The 20,045-nt window shown below is 41.3% G+C and overlaps 1 protein-coding gene across 1 annotated transcript in view; it reads right to left on the bottom strand.

Annotated features, from left to right (window-relative positions):
• LOC131695051 (uncharacterized) overlaps positions 1-20,045 on the bottom strand; it is a gene marked incomplete at its 3' end in the record, with an annotated part of 44,959 nt that overhangs the window by 13,902 nt on the left and 11,012 nt on the right. The window contains exon 3 of the mRNA XM_058983578.1: positions 3,409-5,719. Within this exon, the coding sequence (XP_058839561.1) occupies positions 3,409-5,719 (2,311 nt within the window). The remainder of the gene's footprint in view (positions 1-3,408; positions 5,720-20,045) is intronic.

The raw sequence follows: 20,045 nt of genomic DNA on the forward strand, positions 1-20,045 counted from the left end.
ATCACGGCAGTCTACTTCTTGTAGATCGTGCATTGGCAACGTGTTGGACTGTGATTGCCTTTACAATTTAGATAGAACGAGACTTCCCCACTATCGTCTTCGTCTTGTTGTTTTGCAGAGTAGTTAAAACAACGTTGTAGACCAGAACGTCGAACATCTGTATAGCCGCCATTGTCAAAATGAGCACTTGCGTCTCTTTCCGACTTCGATACGTGTAATTCGTTGTCCACGAATCACTCCCACATTTTGGCTTGAACGTCTTTCTCCTCCATATGAGTCAGATCGTAGCTGGAAATTACGCACGTTCAGATTCGAATAGGCTTCGAGCGCTACTGCAATGCCGTCTATGAGCTGGGTCATTGTCAACAGTATGGCGAGTTGGTTTAGGTTCCGAAGATTCAGTAAATCGATTGCAGATATTTTGGCTATACCTATAGAAATGTTTAGATTTAGATTAGAGGTTAAATGAGAAAGATTGTTTCAACCATCGGTAACTGATTCCTTGCACTTTTGTACATAATGGATAATACATTTGATGGCGGTGGTTGAGTGCTAACCGTGACGCCACTCACTCCAGTGGGGTCTGGGTTCAATGCCAGCCGAAGTCGTTGAGATTTTTTTTAAAGTGAACAATCACATCTTCCTTCTGACGGGATGTAAAGCCACTGGTACCGACCCATGTATTGATAGATAAATATATGGGATCCAGATGGTAAATATATGGGGTCTCGGGCATCGGTGACAAGTACTCAGTGTAGACAGAGGCCGACGAAAAAAAATAAAAAAATAATCCATTTGATTGCGCCCACAAAGTCATGTTCAACTGCAAACTTGAGTAATGCCAAGAATGAGGGTAAAACGGGCTTCACATGTTATATGCTGTCATTTTAACTATGCGTAATCGATTCCTAGGACCGTTTTCACACGAAAAACAATAACTTTGAACGACTGCATTCAGTTTTCTTCCAAGTTATATAGCAAGATGCTTATTTTAAATGTGTGCGATTGATTTTCCAAACATTTGCACATAAGGATCACATATTTCAGATCACCGCACTTAGCCTTCTATCAAGCTATTTAGTAAAACAGGATTATTGAAACATTTTCCCCCCTGTACCACGAAAGAAGATAATGACCAACAATGTCATTATGACATGGAATGGAAGGTAAGATTAACTTGCATCGATTGCAAAGAGTAATCATTAGTTGGCCTGAACAGATTATCAAGGTAAGCATCAAGTCCATACCTCAGTTTCGCATAGATCTAACGAACATATTAGGAGTGAATGATGCTTCTAAGAACACTTCCTTCACCGTGACATATAAAATCAAAAACACTACGACCTAAAGAAGAAAGAACTCTGTTTATAGTACGGCATCCATCTAACAAAACGAACGACACGGTGAGCATCGAAACCTACTTCAGATCTCGCTCCATAGTTGTGGTGGTGATGCGAGATTAACCGTCGTTTGCTAAACAGATAGCACACTCTATCAACTACTTCCACCAGACAGTTATAGCACGTAAATCACCATTTTAGAAACACTTAAAAAAAGAAACCTGAAACTTAATCCCACGAGCGATTACGACCGATCAGCGACACTTGGCCGACCAAACAATAAATGCAGAGCGAACGAGATTTTAACGCATAAATTCTGGAAGCGAACAAACTGTACTAATCTGGAAAGCAAGTGCGCATTTGCTCAATCGTTCGAAACTGCGCCCTTTGAAATGCGTAGGCGTATTTTCCGCGAGATTTCGGTGAGGGGGCGTTGCGGAAATCCTCGTACTGCATTTCATTCGCTCCCAATTCGCGCGAAGTGTATGGTGTTCCATTAGAGCTAAAACTACCAAACGGCGCTGGTATATCGTACGCAGTCTAAGAACGTATCTGGAATCTACTCCTGAATTGGTCGGCGGGACCGTGAGTGTAAAGAAATCACGCGCGTGTCCAAAAGTATGTTTTTCCAAAAATACATTTGCATGTGATCACGCGACTGACTGAACACTAGTGACTCCGCCAGACTGTTGTCCGATCGAATTTGTTGAATAAGTAAAACTATACACATGCAGGGGAATGGAGCTACCGACTGGGATGGGCGGATAAATTTAGCATCACACAGAGATGGAAATAGAATCATCACATTCATAGGACGCATACACAACGGCGACAACTGTGCATCAATAAGGTGAATAGAGCCACAAAGAAGTGAGAAATATGGTACAGATCCACGAGGTACTAGAATGAGATCGCCAACAACAAAGCGTAGCAGATAGGCGATGATCAACAGACAAGCGAGGCCAAACACTTCTCTGGTTACCTCGAAGTGGACGACTAAGTAGTTTGGAGTGTTTTGTGCTATATTTAGACCAACTTGGATGCGATGTTCGGTGTCGGAACGGGAGCACTGATATGTTTATAATCTTCGCGTTATGGGTATAAATATGGGAAATAAATTTACAAATTCAAGAGCTGATGGTAATAAAGGTTTTGACGGCACAAACTTGGCTCGATAGGCATTAAAAGGGCCAGATACAGTGCACTGTGATCCAGAATGCAAACATGACAGGAACTTTAACATATTACTAAAACTAAACAACTTGGCCGTTAGGTCTTTGGATTATTCTTGTAATTTTACAGACCCTTTGTTGAATCGTTTCCTTTTTTCAGTCTGTTTATTTTTTACTGATTTACTGTGCTAAATATTTTATGTTTAAAATTACTTAAAACTATTAAATTTATAACTTTACAATTTGAACTTATTCTAAAACTAGCAGGACAATTGCATAGTTTGTCCTAAATACTAAGAACACAGTGAAAAGACGACTATTTCAATCGTTTTAGAAAAGTTAACAATTTATTCAAATGTAGCAGAATGTGAGTAATGAAACACGCTGTAATTAAACTGCTGACTTTTCTATGAAAAATATCCTATAACCGAGGAAGGTAAGACTGATCGATTGAATTATGCCCAGTTATTAAATATTTTTGCTTCGACCAGAAATAATTCTTACTTTCAGTGGGTTTGCTGTATTAAATCCATAGCTGTCCTGTATGAAAGTATCTAAGGCGGTTTCTTTCGAAAAGAAACATTAGATTAGGCAACGGAAAGTAGCCTAGCCGGGCCATGAATTGATAGATTTTTGAAGTATTGAAACTATCTCAACGCATGCCTGTGGACAGAAACGCAGCTGACATTGTACTTTACATCTGAATAACGCTAATAATCTGCATAAAAAAATACACACCATTTACACACTCAACCGTAGGATTAGCGGAAAAGAACAACATTTCACACGCACGTACACAATACTCCAACATGGGGATGAGACTCTCGTTAGTAAAATCGTGATACGGAAAATCAGAACCACAAAAAAAAACACCACCTAGCCACTATTGTACTCACCCCACAATCTCCGTCGAAGTAACCGGCTGTGTCTTGAACCGGTACGACTCCCTCCGGGAGCTTGCATTGCTACTGGTGCTGTTGCTTCTCTTCGGCACCGCACCGGAACTAGACGGCCCGGATAAAAACTTTTCCATGTGTTTGATTCTCTCCGCTACGGAAATGATTGGTTTCTCGATGGTCTGTACCTGGGGAACGACCGGTGCCATCGGGACCGGATCCGGGTGTTCCAGCGAACGACTTCGTATGAGCACGGTAGTGGAATCCTGCGAATCGGATCGATCGCCGAAGGAACGCCGTTTGGCCGGAGAGTCCGTCTTTAGGATGGATCGTTTCAGTTCTTCCGAGTCGGAGTTTTCCTCGCGGCTGCTCTTACGGGACGATTTCAGAATCGGACGGATTTCTTCCGATTCGGAGGAGTATTTCTTCTTGAGGATGGGTTTCGGTGTCGGTAGCGGCTGCGAGTCTGACTTCAGTATGGGTCGAATTTCGTGATCATGCTCGTTATCCAGCAGCATGTCTTGGCAAATTTCCACTGCGGCGAGGATTACCGCTTGTGATATGGAGACGTGCTTCGGTTGTTCGTTGGGGGTTGACGTTGAGGAACTGTCGGTTTTTCTTTTGAGTATTCCGTGAGAAACAACTGCATTCACGGCGGGCGTGCTGCCGCCGGTGGTTGATACGTCCTCCTTGGACTCGTAACTTTTCTGTTTCAGGATGCCATGCTGTGTGCCATCTTCAAAGCTGTTGCGGCGTGTGTGTTTCACCAGGATGCTTCGGTCATCCGGAGAGTGACTTCGGCTGTATCTGCTTTCGTCCAGCGAGCAGCGTTTCTTAAGAATCCCTTGCCTGCGGTTGGAACGTATTGGAGTGTCCACCACACTAGGGGAGAATGTGACCGGTGAGGCATTGCTTGAGGCGGAACTGTTCGATTCGACTGTTTTCCGTTTAAGGATCGATACGATATGATTGGAAGCCGAGGAACCAGACGAGGACAGATGGTTTTCCTCCATGCTTTTCGCTCTCATGATCGGCGAGAGACTCTTTTTGCGAAGCGGGGAGCAGCTCTTGCGTTGGCGAAAACTCTCAAAATGTTCCACTGAACTCATTTTGACCAGCTTCTTTTCGTATGCACCCGTTCCGGTACTGTTACTGCTCGCCGGTCTCGGTGGGTAGTCCTCATCATTGTCCCCAATCACAATGATGTCAGTCTCATCTAGTGATTGTATAAAATGGCTTTTGGGGCTATTTTCAATTACGACAAACTCGTCGTTAAACTTATCATCGAATAAAATTCTATTGACCGGTGTCGGTGAGGAAGAACCACTTCTAATCTCTCGCAACGCCTGACGGTTCGATAACACTTCTTCTTCTCTTTCAACAACATGATCGTCATCATTGATCACAATCGGACACAATCCGGAAGGTCCTGCCTCCACCAGATCCAAATCCAGCTCGGGTTCGTCCCCAATCACAATAATATCGGCAGCTGATTCTGCGTTTTCGCTTGCATTATTCGCTTCATCATCCAACAGCAGTAGTACCGCCTCCGAAGGCATCTCCTGTGGTTCAACCAAATCCAATGGCACATCCTGTTGCCCTAGCACTTCCAGGTCGTTTTCCGAGGCGGAACGCAGTGATGGTCTTCTAGTGATTTCATATTTTTCCAATGTAGGCGATTTTAACATTTGGCTAAATTTAGAATATTGTTGTACCAACGGGGATTCGGGCGGAACGTCCGCATCCTGCTCGCTTCCAGCACTGGAAATTCTACTATCTACTCTTACGTCTAACCGGTTTCTGATACTGTTGCGACTGCTAGACGATGCAACTGGAAGTAATCCCGTGGGATCCTCAGGCAGCGGCGTTGCATTCGAACTTGACGAGTGCAGTAAATGAGGTGAACTTTTCAGCGGCCCGACCGGAGATGAACTTTTGCTGACATCGGGTCGGGGTGAATATTTTGCGGGGCTCGAAGGGACAGATGATGGTACCGGCCGGGTTGTCGCGACGGAAACCAGTGAAGGTGTCGGCGACTGCAGTAGAGATCTGCTGGCCGTCGGTTGATGCAGCAACAACGGGGAATATTGTCGACGAAGCGATGCTGTTGTTGACGTAGCGGAAGTCGTTGAAGGCGATAACGCTATCGGCACGGGACCACCAGATGGTTTCTCCGATGAGCTTGATGACTTCCGTGAAGACTTGCTCGACGAGCTGGGCGAAGCGCGGCTTCGAGTTTTGGCTAGCTCCGGGCTTGACAGTGGCGTACTTCCGGATTTATGGCGATGCTGGCGTTCGGCTGAGGAGGGGCCTACAATAAGAAAGAAAATATTAGAAGGTTGAAGAACTGTTTTGGTGAAGAGGTGGAGAGAATGTTGCGGCGAAGGGTATTTACATATGGATGGCGGGAGGGCGAAAAAAAGTTTCATGAATGAATGTTCCGGATGTTGTGATGCAACACACACTTCGGACAATGTGTCACGGTGCGCGAGAAAACGGTTTATCGAAATAATTTTTTTTTAGTATATTTGACTTGAGTGGAGGTAAATGAATGATTTTTTATTAGATCCCCAGTTCGAGCGCAATAACACTTACTGTGCTCTTTGTTTACTGTTGCTGACCAACTCTTTTTTAGGAAATCTGCGAACAACTGATCAGCGACAGTAAACAAAGAGCGAAGCAAGTGTTATTCCGGACGAATTGGGCCTGGGAAAAGTAACGCCAACTGGTTGATCGACGATCGAGGATCGGATCACCTGAGAACAATAGCTCGATGTGTAATGCTTTGGTCGATTGAATGGTGTCACATAGGGTTACCAAATTAACTGAGAGCATACTGCCTATAATCATTAGTCAGTCTCATGTAGATAGGAATTCCTATAGAATATGGGATTGACTTGCGATTATGAGCAGATATTAAGGGCAAGATGAATCAAATGTTAAAGCCTGTTAATACGGAAACTGTACTAGTTCTGTAGTAGTACCTCTAGTGGTTGGATTCTAACAGCGCTGTTCGGAAATTGGTCAAAGCTTCGTCTTGGTACGATCAGTAAAAAGTTGTGCTACACACTGAGACAAAATGAATTTGCTTTTGACGTAAACAACTTAGCGACGTATGTATTTTTCAGTATGATAATAGGATTTTACATGTTCTATTATGTAAAATTGAATGTCACAATATTTAATTTTACATTTCGGAACATGCAAAATCCTATTATCTTTTGATGTAAAACTCAGACTGAATGACCGCCGGAAAGGCGAAGAACTCACAATTTTATATGTAAGTAAATGTAAATGTGAATTGGGACGCTCCTTTTAGGTGCATCCTACAAGAGGTAAAGTAACAAGATATTTTTAGCTGTGTAGATGGAAGACGAGAACAAAAAATTGATACTGCACACACCCACGTCGAAAACCCGTATCTACAGGCTCCTGGACAAAAGTTTCTTAAAACAGTACTTTTTAAAGTAGGAAAAGTTTCTTTTTCGCCGATAAGTTTGCCTAAAAACTGATGATCTGGCAAGGAATTTGCTGCTACGCACTTAAAACCAAGCATTTCATCCCAAAAAACTACAGGGAACCTCTCAATGAACTGTTGACTTTGAACTACACTTCCAAATAAAGAATATTTTTATGATAACATTAATTATCAGGAATCAGAATATATTGGCTCAAGTGACACGTTCTCCGTATGTAGTCGGGGATTTGTGCCTAGCCGTGTGTTCTCATCAGTTCCTTAATCGAGGGAAAAGGAGAAGGAGGAGGGACGAAGTAGAATTGGAAGGGTGGGAAAAATAACAGCACAAAAACAAACAGCAGGTAAGGTAAATTCATAAGTAGTCCAAATCGCCTGCGAGAAAGCCTAAAGCGCTTTAGCGCGTTGGAACTTAGTTTGTCGTCCAAACACGATGTCGTCTATGTAAGGATAGCCGAAAACTCGAAATCGTAATTAGGCTACTGCTGGGCAGTTGCATATCAGATGAGATGAGGTTCCGTAGCAGGATTAACAAAGATCACATGAAAATGACTCAACGTGCTGAATAGCTGCCATGTGTAGGAGATTTTTCAAAATCCCACGGTACGGTTGTTCTAGAAACGCCTTTGTTTGGCGATTTCTCCAATAATTGTGGTGCTCGGACGAAGTTCAGGACCGGATTTTTTCTTTTATCCAACTTGTCGAAATTGGTAGGTACGTCAGTCCGTTCATTTCAATTGAACGAATGAAACGAAATATTTTGAGATCGTCTACGAAGGACCGGAGAGGAGTGCTCAATACTAAATATACGTCATTGAAGTAAAGCAAAAACATCACCGATTCCAAGTAGCTTTCCTGGGCTAGGGCCATCTTAAGATCATTCGGGGCCCATGGGCTAAGTGGCCCCTATAATTGAAAAGGTATAAACAGCTGCACTGTAGGTTGATGAAAAATGATCCTCATAATTACGGAGCTATTCCTACTTCATGCCAAAATATATCAAGGAAAACATTGTCAGATTTCCATCGTCAGGTGTCGTTATAAATGACCAATAGAGTGACAAGAAAAAAATGACCCCTAATGCCCCTTAGTCGATTTCTTGTCCCACCAGGAGTACTTGCTCCAAATTTGAAGCAAATCGGACAAGTCTAGCTACCGGACCAACGTGCTCGAAGTTTGTATGGGATTTTTCGACAATTTACATGGAGAAAACCCACTAGCGCGCATTTTCGCCGCTAGGTGGCACTGTATGCATCGCATTGTCACTGTAAGTAAAAATAAGAAAGATAATTTAATTGTCTACAACTTTGTCGAAGAGTGCTAGTCAATCCGGCTTTGTTAAAAAAAGTTATTAAACTTTTAACGAAGTGATGTCTGAGTCAGTTTTGCATGGGGCTTAGTAGTGCGTGGTTGTGTATCAGTACTCGATTTCCACGAACTATGCATTTTTGTGAGTTAATGGTTAGATTTAGCTGAATAGTATGTTCAGAAGAATTGTAGTATGTGATACGAGTTATGTTTTGGTTAGAAAATTTTAGTTCCACCTGTGACCGCATAGAGGGCGCCAACACTAACTTTTCAACGGAGAGAGATAGGAATTAGATGTCTTCTACAAAGTTGTAGAACAGACATTTTTCAGTAATTTTTCCGAACATCTCGATATTCTATCTCTCTTTGTTGACAAGTTAGTGTTGGCGCCCTCTATGCGGTAACAGGTGGAACGAAAATGTTCTAACCAAAATATAACTCGTATTATGTACTACAATTCTTCTGAACGTACTATTCAGCTAAATCTAACCATTAACTCACAAAAATTAATAGTTGGTGGGAATCGAGTACCGATACACAACCATGCACTGCTAGGCCCCATGCAAAACTGACTCAGACATCACTTCGTTAAAATTTTAATAACTTCTTTTAACAAAGCCGGATTGACTAGCAGTCTTCGACAAAGTTGTAGACAATTAAATTATCTTCCTTGTTTTCACTTACAGTGATAATGTGATGCATACAGTGCCACCTAGCGGCGAAAATGCGCGCTAGTGGATTTTCTCCATCTAAACTGTCGAAAACTCCCATACAAACTTCGGGCACGTTGGTCCAGTAGCTAGACTTGTTCGATTTGCTTCAAATGTAGAGCAAGCACTTCTGGTGGGACTAGGAATCGACTCAGAGGTGGGCCGATTGAGTTTTCAAAAATTCATTATTTTCTAGGGTAGTCTAATGACCAAGTACCGGTTTGAGTAGATTCTAAAAAGTTATTAGCATTTCTGACCGATCTTACTGATAGTGGCAAAGGGCTTAACACATGAAAAGAAATTCGAACACAGATGAGCTGTATACAGTGCAATAGACTTACCAAATACGCTATGCCCTCCCCACACGGGGTAATCTGACTTCCATAGTTGTGGGACGTTGTTTGAGGATTACAAGTGCTTCCGTCAAGAGGGGAGAAATGATGGAGTAGGGCGGGTTATTTGTTTGAACATTATCAGTAAATTTTTTTTCGTGCATGCTCTGTAATGTGTAACCTTAAACGAAGCGCACTGCTGTTAATAATTTCAGGAATACTTCATGCAGTTGTCACATTTTATATCTGAGGCCATTTTATCTCAGTAGCTATCAAACTTCATTGGCAGATGGGCAAACATAGCTATTTTAGAAAACTATCACTAAAATATCAAACTTTTTAATCGACACGTATCTGTCAAAATAGATGGAATATCGATGAACTGAATATTAGCCACATCTGCGGATCGCTTGGATTTTGTAGCGAATTCCGACATAATCTTCTTCCACTTTCTGCAAAAATCCTTGTGCAAGTTTTTCACCGGGTTTTGGTGGTCGTTGCTGCTCCGGTGCCTTTCATTTTTTTGTTCCAGATAAATTGAAACATGAATCGAAATGTTGGGTTGACGTTTAAATTGGTTCAATACTATCCTGGTCATGCAGTACCTCGTTTTGTAGCGCTACCAAAACTCCGCTTGATTTTCTGATGCTCTTTAAACGTCGTGATCATAAGGGATAAGGTGAAAAGTGCGATCCCGAGCTGCTACTGATCCATTGCTACCCACACGCCTTTAAACTTGGCCCGGTGTGCCCATGCGTAAAGACGGTACTGCCCTCGGCTATTCCTGACGTAGAACTAAATGCGGGTGCCTGACAATCATCTCAGTTATCTCTCGATCTGTGGTGACGGCAGTAGCGGATCCAGGGGGAGGGTCCTTCATATTAGTTTCAACCTTAAAATCATTTCAAACCAAAATTGGGCACCAAAACCGATTTTTATTAAATGAGGTTTTAACGTATAACGTATTGTATAATGTTCATTCCACAATCAAAATTTCGGACCCCTCCTGAAATATTTTTCTGGATCCGCTCCTTGCGTGACGGTCAACCGCAGGATTGTCAATAAATGTAAACTACCCTTCAAAAGTTTCGAATTGCTTCAAAAAGTATTGCAACACACATCTCCAACATAACCTAAATTCGAGGTGATATATCTCGAAATCCTGATTATATGTAAAGCTACACTCTTCAACAAAGTTGTTCTAAGGACTAAGGGGGTTCGGTCGGTGAACAGTTTGGATCAAAATTCTGCCACTACGTGGCGCTAGTGTGCATGTTAAGTTGTGCATTTTAACTCGTTTTATCTCATTTCCCTACATAGTTCGTGTCTTCAGCAAAGTTGTTCAAAACAAAATCGTCATTTTAGTTCGGTACACTGTAGCCATGTGGCGCTAGTGTATATGTGTAATTAGATATTTTATATTTTTCAATCAAGTGATCCTGACTACCTAGAAAGCTCGTTGCTTCAGTTAAATTTACAACAATACAAATACCGTTTGGAAAGTGATTTGTTAATTCGGAACACAGTCACCATGGGGCACTAGCGCTCATATGAAATAATTAAATGAAATAATTTCAAATTAAAATATTCACCGAATGCCGGATCCCAATATTAAATATGGATATTGCAATACTTATTGACGCAATTCCAAACTTTTGAGGGTAGTGTAAGTAGGCGTTTCGTTTACGGCAACCCAGTTCGAGACAGCCTTCAATGAAATCATTTCACGATAGCTATTGTTGTCTTTGTTATTTCCGTTTGATAGATTGGAAACATGTTTGCGGATTTCTAGTACATGAAAAAATGCCATTGGCAAGAGATGATTGAAAGTTGTTAAGAAGCCGAGTCTCAAACGTGCCTTTTGAGAAGCTCCAGAGGAAATCTGTTGGGTCCCGTATTACAAGACGATTAAGATTCGAGTATATTAGGCTTTGTTTCTAGTACTGTGCTTGAAAATGATTGCACACGTTGCAAGTACTGTTGCAATCGATCGTAATTGCGAACTGGACCAGAGTCAACCCTAGTAACAATTGAGGTTTTATGGTAGTTTTATAGCCTATCATAAAACTTAGATTGCACTTGTAGCGTGCTATAAAACTTCAATTGTTACTTGGGCAATAGAACACAGCGAAAACAATATTAAGGAAATCAATCGTTTTCCTCGATATCCCAGAATACCCGGACATATTGTTGAAAACCAAGATATGCCCCGGGAAACCATGGTGTATGGTCATCCTACATATGCAATACATAACCCAAATGAGCGCAAATTGTAAAATCTGTTTTGTTCTTGATTAAAAATCGACATTTTGACATGTTACACACCTTCATAAAACTATCTTAATCCACCTAACAGATTGATCAGACCTTTTCTATATCGACGAATTTCGCGCCAACTCGAACAAATGTTGGCAGCACCCTCTCAGATTTTAATGAAACTTTCTGTACATGAACACTTTGTCACAAAAAGCAACTTTACATACTTTGTTTTTCCAAAAATGATCTAGACCGTCTTTTGAAAAGGGTCAAACTTTTTTTGCCATTTTTTTCAAATGGCTATAGTCTAAAAATGACAAATCCTACAAAAAAAATGTTGTACGAGTGATTTTCACAAAATTAGTCTAATTTTTTTTAATAAAAATATTGAAACAATTCTTCATCGACTTCTACACTGGAAAAAACCGATTTTAGAAATTTAAAATCGATTTACAAAAAAACCATCTTTGATTTGGATGAAATTTTGTTCCAAGATAGGTAATTATGTTCCCTACCCGCCGTCAAAAATTCAATTTGGGCACTTTCAAGAAAAAAAAGCTTTTTGAAAATCCAATTTTCCAACTGCTAGTTGCCTAATACATGCAAAAAGTATCAGTAAGGAATTTGGTGTGGCATCTCAGGCCGGACTGGAACGAGGCCGAAGGGATTCGTTCAACGGAGATCTGGTACTAGAACACTTAGCACACGATTAGATAACGTGATTAATATCGCGAAAACCGCCACCACAAGCGCAGAGATCGCTCTCCACGACCTCAATACGTCGGAGATAGGCCTGCTACGTATAATGATTGTAAATGCCCTGAGATATCACCCGAATGAAGTCGTAACCCTCATCCATTCTCTTGGACCAAGGCTTGTTGATACCTTTGGGATTCCTGAACTTCCATCGCTCCACGAAATTTGCCAATTTTCGAGCGTCCGCTGAGAAGTAATATTTAAAATCTCGTTGAAGCTACGCGATCTTTCATAAATATCACCTTCTAATGCCTAAATGTTCATCTTCTCATTATCATTCTAATCCAAGTTTCCGCCTTTTCATAACCCGAAAAAGAGCACTGCGAAAGAACTCAAGCTAAAGTATACTGCTATGATTTTTCAGATAAAGTACTCAAAAACTCCCATGTTTTCCCCAAGAAATACAAAGAGTGCTTTCCATGCTCCATCAAACGGAGAGCCTCCTCTAACTGTAACGATGTGGGCATGGTCGTTGATAGATAAATATAAAACCATCAATTTTGTGGGGAGAATGTTGGCAGCACAGCCTCTTTTATGATTGCACTCACCACTACTGTCATTATAATTAGTATAAAAGCGATGCATAGCTGTCATCATACGACGAACGTTCCGTGTATTCCAATCACAGGATGAATCGAATACACAACGTAGACCCTAGACACCAGACGAAGCACTGTTTCTCTGATGATCTGCCCGTTAATCCGTCGACGGACCGGTGCCAATAATCGCGTTTTCCAGCTTTCATCAAGTTTTTTATTTGCATTTGTAGCGTCGCGTATGTTGGGAAAAATTAGGGCGATCCGACGTTCAAAAGTCCCTTTCGCGTATAATTCTCTGCCCACCACGAAGTAGGAGACTGTTCACGATTGTTCGCATGGGGTACTCGTTTCGTCTGTCCTTTAATCGTAATGCAAATGCATTGTGCAAAACCTGGGGGAAAATGTAGAGACTGAAATGACCATATTTTTGGGGTTTTTGATATCCCATGTTAAAATTCCTGCTAGTTTCTAAGATTACCGAGACCAGGAACCACTTACTTCGGTTTTGTAACAGCACCCTTCAAGGGACACTCTCAGGCCTTTAAGAGGAAGCTTAGGAGAGTAAACTGATTTTCCTCTTTCGGAAATATAAAGGCACATTAGATGTTCCCACAATGGAATGGTCAGACTCTCGCTCTTTAGTGTACAAGGAAACGTAGAAATTAGTCGTTGTAGGTGGCGTAGCGCTCTTTTGAATTATCGGAGCGTTCCTTAAAAGAATAATTCATTTTGTCCCCGCATAATTTATATGCGGGATATGTCGAGAGATCATGCGGAGCCCCGTCCTAAAGATCAAAGTTTGGAAGAACATATTCGGCAAAAGCTTCGAAATGACGCTGATAGAAAATAAGTTGTTTCCGTGTACTCCTTGATTTTTCTTGAATGCAATTGCTTGCGAACAGGAATTTTCACTGGCCGAAGCAAAGGATTCTTGAAGGAGCGAACCCCATACTTCACAATTAAGGCCCCTGTTGGAGACTACACCATCAATCTCAACTTCCCGGGCCGGTACATAGACAAGAAGCTTTTTCGTACACGGCCAAGTGGTATTTAGTTAAATCTCGCATATATCGATGATGTTAAATGACTTATCTTTGCCCTCATTCAAGTGTGTTATGAATATATACCAAATTCGTTACTGATACTTTTTGCATGTATCAGTTTTGCATGCAGTTGGGAAATTGGATTCTGAGATAATTAGGACTTTCATTGGTTTAGTTTTCGGTCAAAATACACTAAAAAAATAAATTCAGTTTGGACAAGGAAAAGTTTTTTATCAAATAACTTTTTTTCCTTAAAAGTGCTTAACTTGAATTTTTGACGGTAGGTAGGGAACATAATTATCTATCTTGGAACAAAATTTCATCCAAATCAAAGATGGGGTGTTTTGTAAATCGACTTTAAATTTTTAAAATTGATTTTTTTCCATCTTTGCAGAAGTCAATGAAGATTTTTTTCAATATTTAAAATCACTCCCGCAACTTTTTTTTGTAGGATTTGTCCTTTTTAGACTACAGCCATTTGAAAAAAAAATGGTTAAAAAGTTTGACCCTTTTCAAAAGACAGATCATTTTTGGACAAACAAAGTATGCAAAGTGGCTTTTTGTAACAAAGTTCTCATGTACAGAAAGTTTTATCAAAATCTGAGAGGATGCTGCCAACTCTGAATATTTGTTCTTTACATTTACCGATTTATCGTTTTGGGAGGTTTTCAGTCAAAGCCATGTAATCAACAAATGTTACAAATGTAAACGATCTCTCCTTCGGCTAATATTTTATATTCATTAGATTCAAATTTAAATATTAGAACTAAATATTCTATTCCCAAATTATTCCTCGTAATCAGGGTGCCACACAATTTTTAATCAATATCTTTGCTTAGTTTATAAAAAAAGATACCTTAGAACAATAGAACTCGTGTTTAAACGAAGCGAAAAGTTAAATCTCAAATGAAGGAATGTTTAACAAGCCAACTGCACAAATACAACACAAAGAACTTGATACGTGTACAAGCTCCACGGTGTTCCCCAAAGCTGAAAACACTTAGCTGATGTGCTTCCATCGTCGGCAAGGATATTAATCCACCCCACGGCCCCAATATCGCCTAATAGAAATGTATTCGCTAATTATCAAGCGGAAGTTTAAGAAAAACTGAAGAGACCACTAATGACTCTGCGCAAACAGGATGTTGGAACAAAATGCCGCTGAGCTTGACGGGCCAAGTGGGTGTGCAAATGAAAGTTGATGAAAGTTGATAAATTTATTATTCACTTTTTTCCTTTTATTACTTGTGTTTACGAAAATCCGAATGGCCGCCCTGACGCAAAGGGTCTGCCAGTCATGTGAATAGACCCCAAAAATCCTATTCATATCTTATATATTGTTAAGTGAGTGCTCAACATACGAGAGATGTGTAGGATGTGAAACACTTTCGATAGTCTGGTTGGTAAATCTGTATCACCTACAACATGGAGCCCCTAGCATTTCGTCATTCACTTTTGATACAGAAGTTATCTCATTGCCTACGAGCAACCTTAGTGAAGATGGGTTAACCAACTCCGGTAGGACATTCGGTCGCGTGCTACCAGGCAAAGAGAAACCCGAAGAGTGTTTGTTCACCACGTTATGATCGGCTCGAAGCAGCATCTGTTCCGGAACAAGCGGTTAACAGAGAAATGCGGTGATTCGCAAGCCCTAGTAAGGCGGCATACAAACTAATCAAATGAACAATCCCGAAAAATGTATATAAAGATAAAGGATGAAACGATCGGCCTAGGACAAGGTTATGTTTTTACGAAAACTGATTGAAAACTCGGCACTTAGAGCTTCAGATCCTTGTTGAAATCTACAAAAGTCGCCCTACTTGCTTGGAAGCTGCTAAAAAATTAAGGTGGAGTTTGTTACCCTTCAGGAAGTTCAATGACATGGCACAAGAGAAGGATAATTTCGCACCAATTAACGGAAATGCGAATATCTCGTTCAATTACCACATCTACTGAAGTGACAGTGAAAAGACAGAACGCAGAGTGGGCTTTGGAAGCAGCAGTGACGAGACACCAATTATAGCTTGATCAATTCCTACTCGGCTACAAACGACAAATCAGACGATTTGAAAAATAAGTTCATTGAGCGTCTAGATAAGACCTACCGAGAGTTCCCAAAACATGACGTAAGACTCACACTTCTTCGTCCAGTTATTGGAGTGAAGAGCTTACTCTCAACAATCAATGACAACGGTCTTTGATAGGTTGATCTCGCCGCAACCACAGGCCTGACTATCTGTAGCACCTATTTTGGACGGAAATAATATTCGTAAGCCCACCAGAAGACACCTGAAGGGCAAAACAAATCAACTATGTTTTGATAGACGGTTGACATTTCTACAACAACCACAAAAGTGTTGGATACCACTCGCGGAAGGGCTGGTTCGATGCGGAGTAACAAAGAATGACAGTTGAGAAATCCCAGGGTATGACCCGATTGCTTGCAGCGGCTATTTGTCAGAACAGGATATTGTGAGCTGATGAGAAGACCCGAATAGAATGAGTCTTGGGGATGATGGATAAGCTGTGGATAGATCTACGCTAGACGAAGTGGGAAGGCTATTTGAAGACTTAAAAAAAGCGTATAGCCATTCAGAACGGAATTGCGACCCACCTTCAAAAATCGTACGAAGCAATCGACTGCATGATCGCCACGATCTGGGTGGAGAAAGATATGTCGGATGACCTTAAATACCGTTTCTAAAATAACTATTGAATAATAATGATTCTCAATGCCGCCGTGTTCTGTACAGCAAACATCACCTGTTGACTTGACACTTTGTCAGTGCATACCGAAGCGGGTTCCGAGAAGGACTATTAACGACGGACCAGATTTTTAGCCGGTGACGTCTCCTGGATAAACTTCGTTGGAACCACTGGCGGACTCACCAAATATTTTCAGATTTCAAGGTGGCGTACGATTCAGTGAAACAAAACGAACTGTAGTAGATAATGCTTGAATATGGTTTTGCGTCAAGAACGATGAAACAGATTCGTATGATGTTGGATGGGTCAAAATCAAGTGTCAAAATAGCCGGAGAGTCATCCATTGGTGACGGTAGATAGAATGAAGTCTTTTGTTCAACATAGTGCTTGCATCAATACGAATACGAGGATCTGATGTACAAAGATCGGGGACATTATCACGAGATCTCACATGTTGCTTGGCTTCGTGCACGATACCGATTACTGACGTCATTGGTGTTGATCGCAGAGCAGTGAAAGAGGCTACTGTAGCTTTTAAAACAGAGGCAGTGAGAATCGGACTGACTAAAAACTCTAACAAGACAATGTAAATACATGATAGCAAACGATGTTGGTTCCGAGGTGAAAATCGATGGGGTACGGTACATGGTTGTCGGCGAATTTTTTTATCTTGAAACACTAGTGACATATGATAACAATGTTAGCCGCGAGACATGACAAACAATAATGGGCTGGACATGTAGCGATAATGTCGGAAAAGAAATCAGCCAAAGATATGATCAGCAGAGAACCTGGAAATAGTGATCGACTTCTTGGGCAAACCCTGCACTCGCTGTCTTTGTGGAGACTGGAGAATGGCGGCCCAATATCCGGTAGCCGCTGTATAATACCTTCGGTAAATCACACTCTGAGCACCCGGAGTGTTTGGCAACAATAATGATGATGGCAGGAAACAGTCCTGAACAAGTACATATTTTTTTCTCTTAATAGATGTCCTTCTAAACGAACAGGGGATGAGTCTTCGACGGTAGTGATACTTTTGGCCGCGTCTCACCCCTTTGGGTATGGGAACACTACCAGCCGAGGTCGTTGTAATTTTCTGAAGTGAAAAATCTTTGGCCACGTCACTTCTTTCGTCGGAAGGGAAGTCTTTCCTTTCCATTGGTGCCGGATCATGTGTTGATGGGCCGATATCCAGGGTCCAGATGGTATAGTTACCTCTCTGACATCGATAATAGATACTCAGTGCGGACAGAGGTCGCCGGAAATAAACATGAAGAAAAAAGAGAGGAATGAATCTTACTGTACACAAAATCAACTTCCATTGTGTTTCTCGGTAGCGGGAGAAGCCTGTTTTTGGTCTTGTGAATCACACTTCTAGAGCATAGTGATGTTAATGACGGGTACTATTGTTATCTAATGCCTAAAAATCTGCAGCTAATTGAATATCAATTGAATTAAAAATAGTAAATAACAGCGGAGGACACTGAAATCTTGAACTGTTTCCATACGAAATTTATTGTGAACTTTATCGCTCGTTTTCCCAGCTTCATACAAACCTAAATGAGACAAACTACACATTCCAGGTCAGTGAAGCGGGCTACCTCCTTAAAGCTGTAGCAAAAATCGTGGAGTAAGCTTGATCGATTATTACCGAGAAGACAATCCTATGCCCGTGCCGTGATCATGTCTCAAGACTTTAAATCGCCTCGGTATCATGATTAGTTCCTCAATTACACCAAGTGCTCAGAGCCAAACCAGTTCTACACTAAGATAAATCTCTGGTTAAAATGTTGAGTCTCACCAAAGGTCAGTCCTACTCCCGTAGCGTCACCCGACACGCGTTTGAAGGAACATACAATTTGGTCTTATCCCGTGCAATTGTTATTAAAAATCCACGCTCACTGGAGCCACCAGTGACCATACCGTCGATCTTAACTTTGTGCGCAGATATGTAGACGCGGTAGGCTTTCATAAAATACTTGTCGCCAGCAGTTTTCCCAAATGAACATCGAACACCATGTTCGCTCTAGTTCTATGCTCATCTTATACTCATCTTATAAAATCGTGCAAATAAACCGTGTTAATTGCCAAATCCGTGTAAAAAACCCGCGTTAATTCAGAAAACCGTGCAAAAAAACCGCGTTACATTCAATGCAAAAGACCACATGTAGTGTGCAAACTCGAACGCGCTAATGCGTACCAAAAGACGTGCACATGTTCGTCTGCACATCCGAACCCCATGTACGTACACGGTATTCGTACATACATGATCTTGACACTAGTTTCTCTTTCTCTCACTCATCATCACTAGCGTTGACTTATTCTGTTTTGTGTGTACCTTTCTTGTGCACGCACATGGTATACGTACACGGTGTTTAAACCTAAGTTTGCACATCGTTCGTTTGGGTTCGGTGTTCGATGCAAACCTGTACACAAAGGCAAATCATGTTTAAGGTTGAACGCGTGCACGAAATTTTGTACACGGGTACAAACTTGTCGATGTTCATGGGAAGACTGGTCGCCATTCATGCCATTTGTTAGCTTTAGACAGGATATCACAATTCTGAGCATAAATTGGCAAACTTTCGAGATATCTGATCCGAAAGCAGATCAGACATGGTCCGACTGAGATCAATGATTGTGATTTTTTCCGGAAAGTCGGGGTCTTTCATGACGAAACTGCGAAGGAAGAGACAGAAATCATCGGAGATGATGAAACTCTTCGTTTGATATCAATTTTTTAAGACTAGTAGATGGTTGCTTCGGCTTTGTGTCAGCGCTTCCTCGAACTATTATATTTGTCTCACCAAAGGTCAATCCTGCTCCCGTAGTGTCACCCGACACGCGTTTGAAGGAACATACAATTTTGTCTCATCCTGTACGATTGTTATTCAAAATTCATGCTCACTGGAGCAAGCGGTAACCACACCGTCGATCTTAACTTTGTGCGCAGGCATGTAGACGCGGTAGTCCTTCATACAATACTTGTCGCCAGTAATGACATTTGTTTGCTTTAGACAGGATATCACAATTCTGAGCATATCTTGGCAAATTTTCGAGATATTCGATCTGGTATTGTTCTGAAAGCAGATTAGACATGTCCGACTGAGTTCAATGAGCATGATTTTTTGCGGAAAGTCGGGGTCTTCGATGACGAAACTGCGAAGGAAGAGACAGAAATCATCAGATTAGAAAATTAAAAGATAAGCCTCTGGAGTGCAGAGCGAAAATGTGGCCACTTAGCTTTACTCGATGTATAGCTGGATGCAGCCAATTTTCTTAGCAAATGACAAAAAGAATGTGTAAAAACAGAAACAGATCATACAAACAACTTTGTTTGACTCTCTTGTGTAAAATATTGGGTGGGTAATGTTTGGGACATAACTGGAATGTCGTTACATTACTGGGACTGGTAAATTTAATCAAAGGTCGCAGCTCCTTAAGGTTTGCATGAGCATGTATAAGAATTGAACGCTTGATAGTATGCGCTCGAAAAAATGCGTTCAACT

This window comes from Topomyia yanbarensis, unplaced genomic scaffold (assembly GCF_030247195.1).
Source record: "Topomyia yanbarensis strain Yona2022 unplaced genomic scaffold, ASM3024719v1 HiC_scaffold_258, whole genome shotgun sequence".
Taxonomy (NCBI): domain Eukaryota; kingdom Metazoa; phylum Arthropoda; class Insecta; order Diptera; family Culicidae; genus Topomyia; species Topomyia yanbarensis.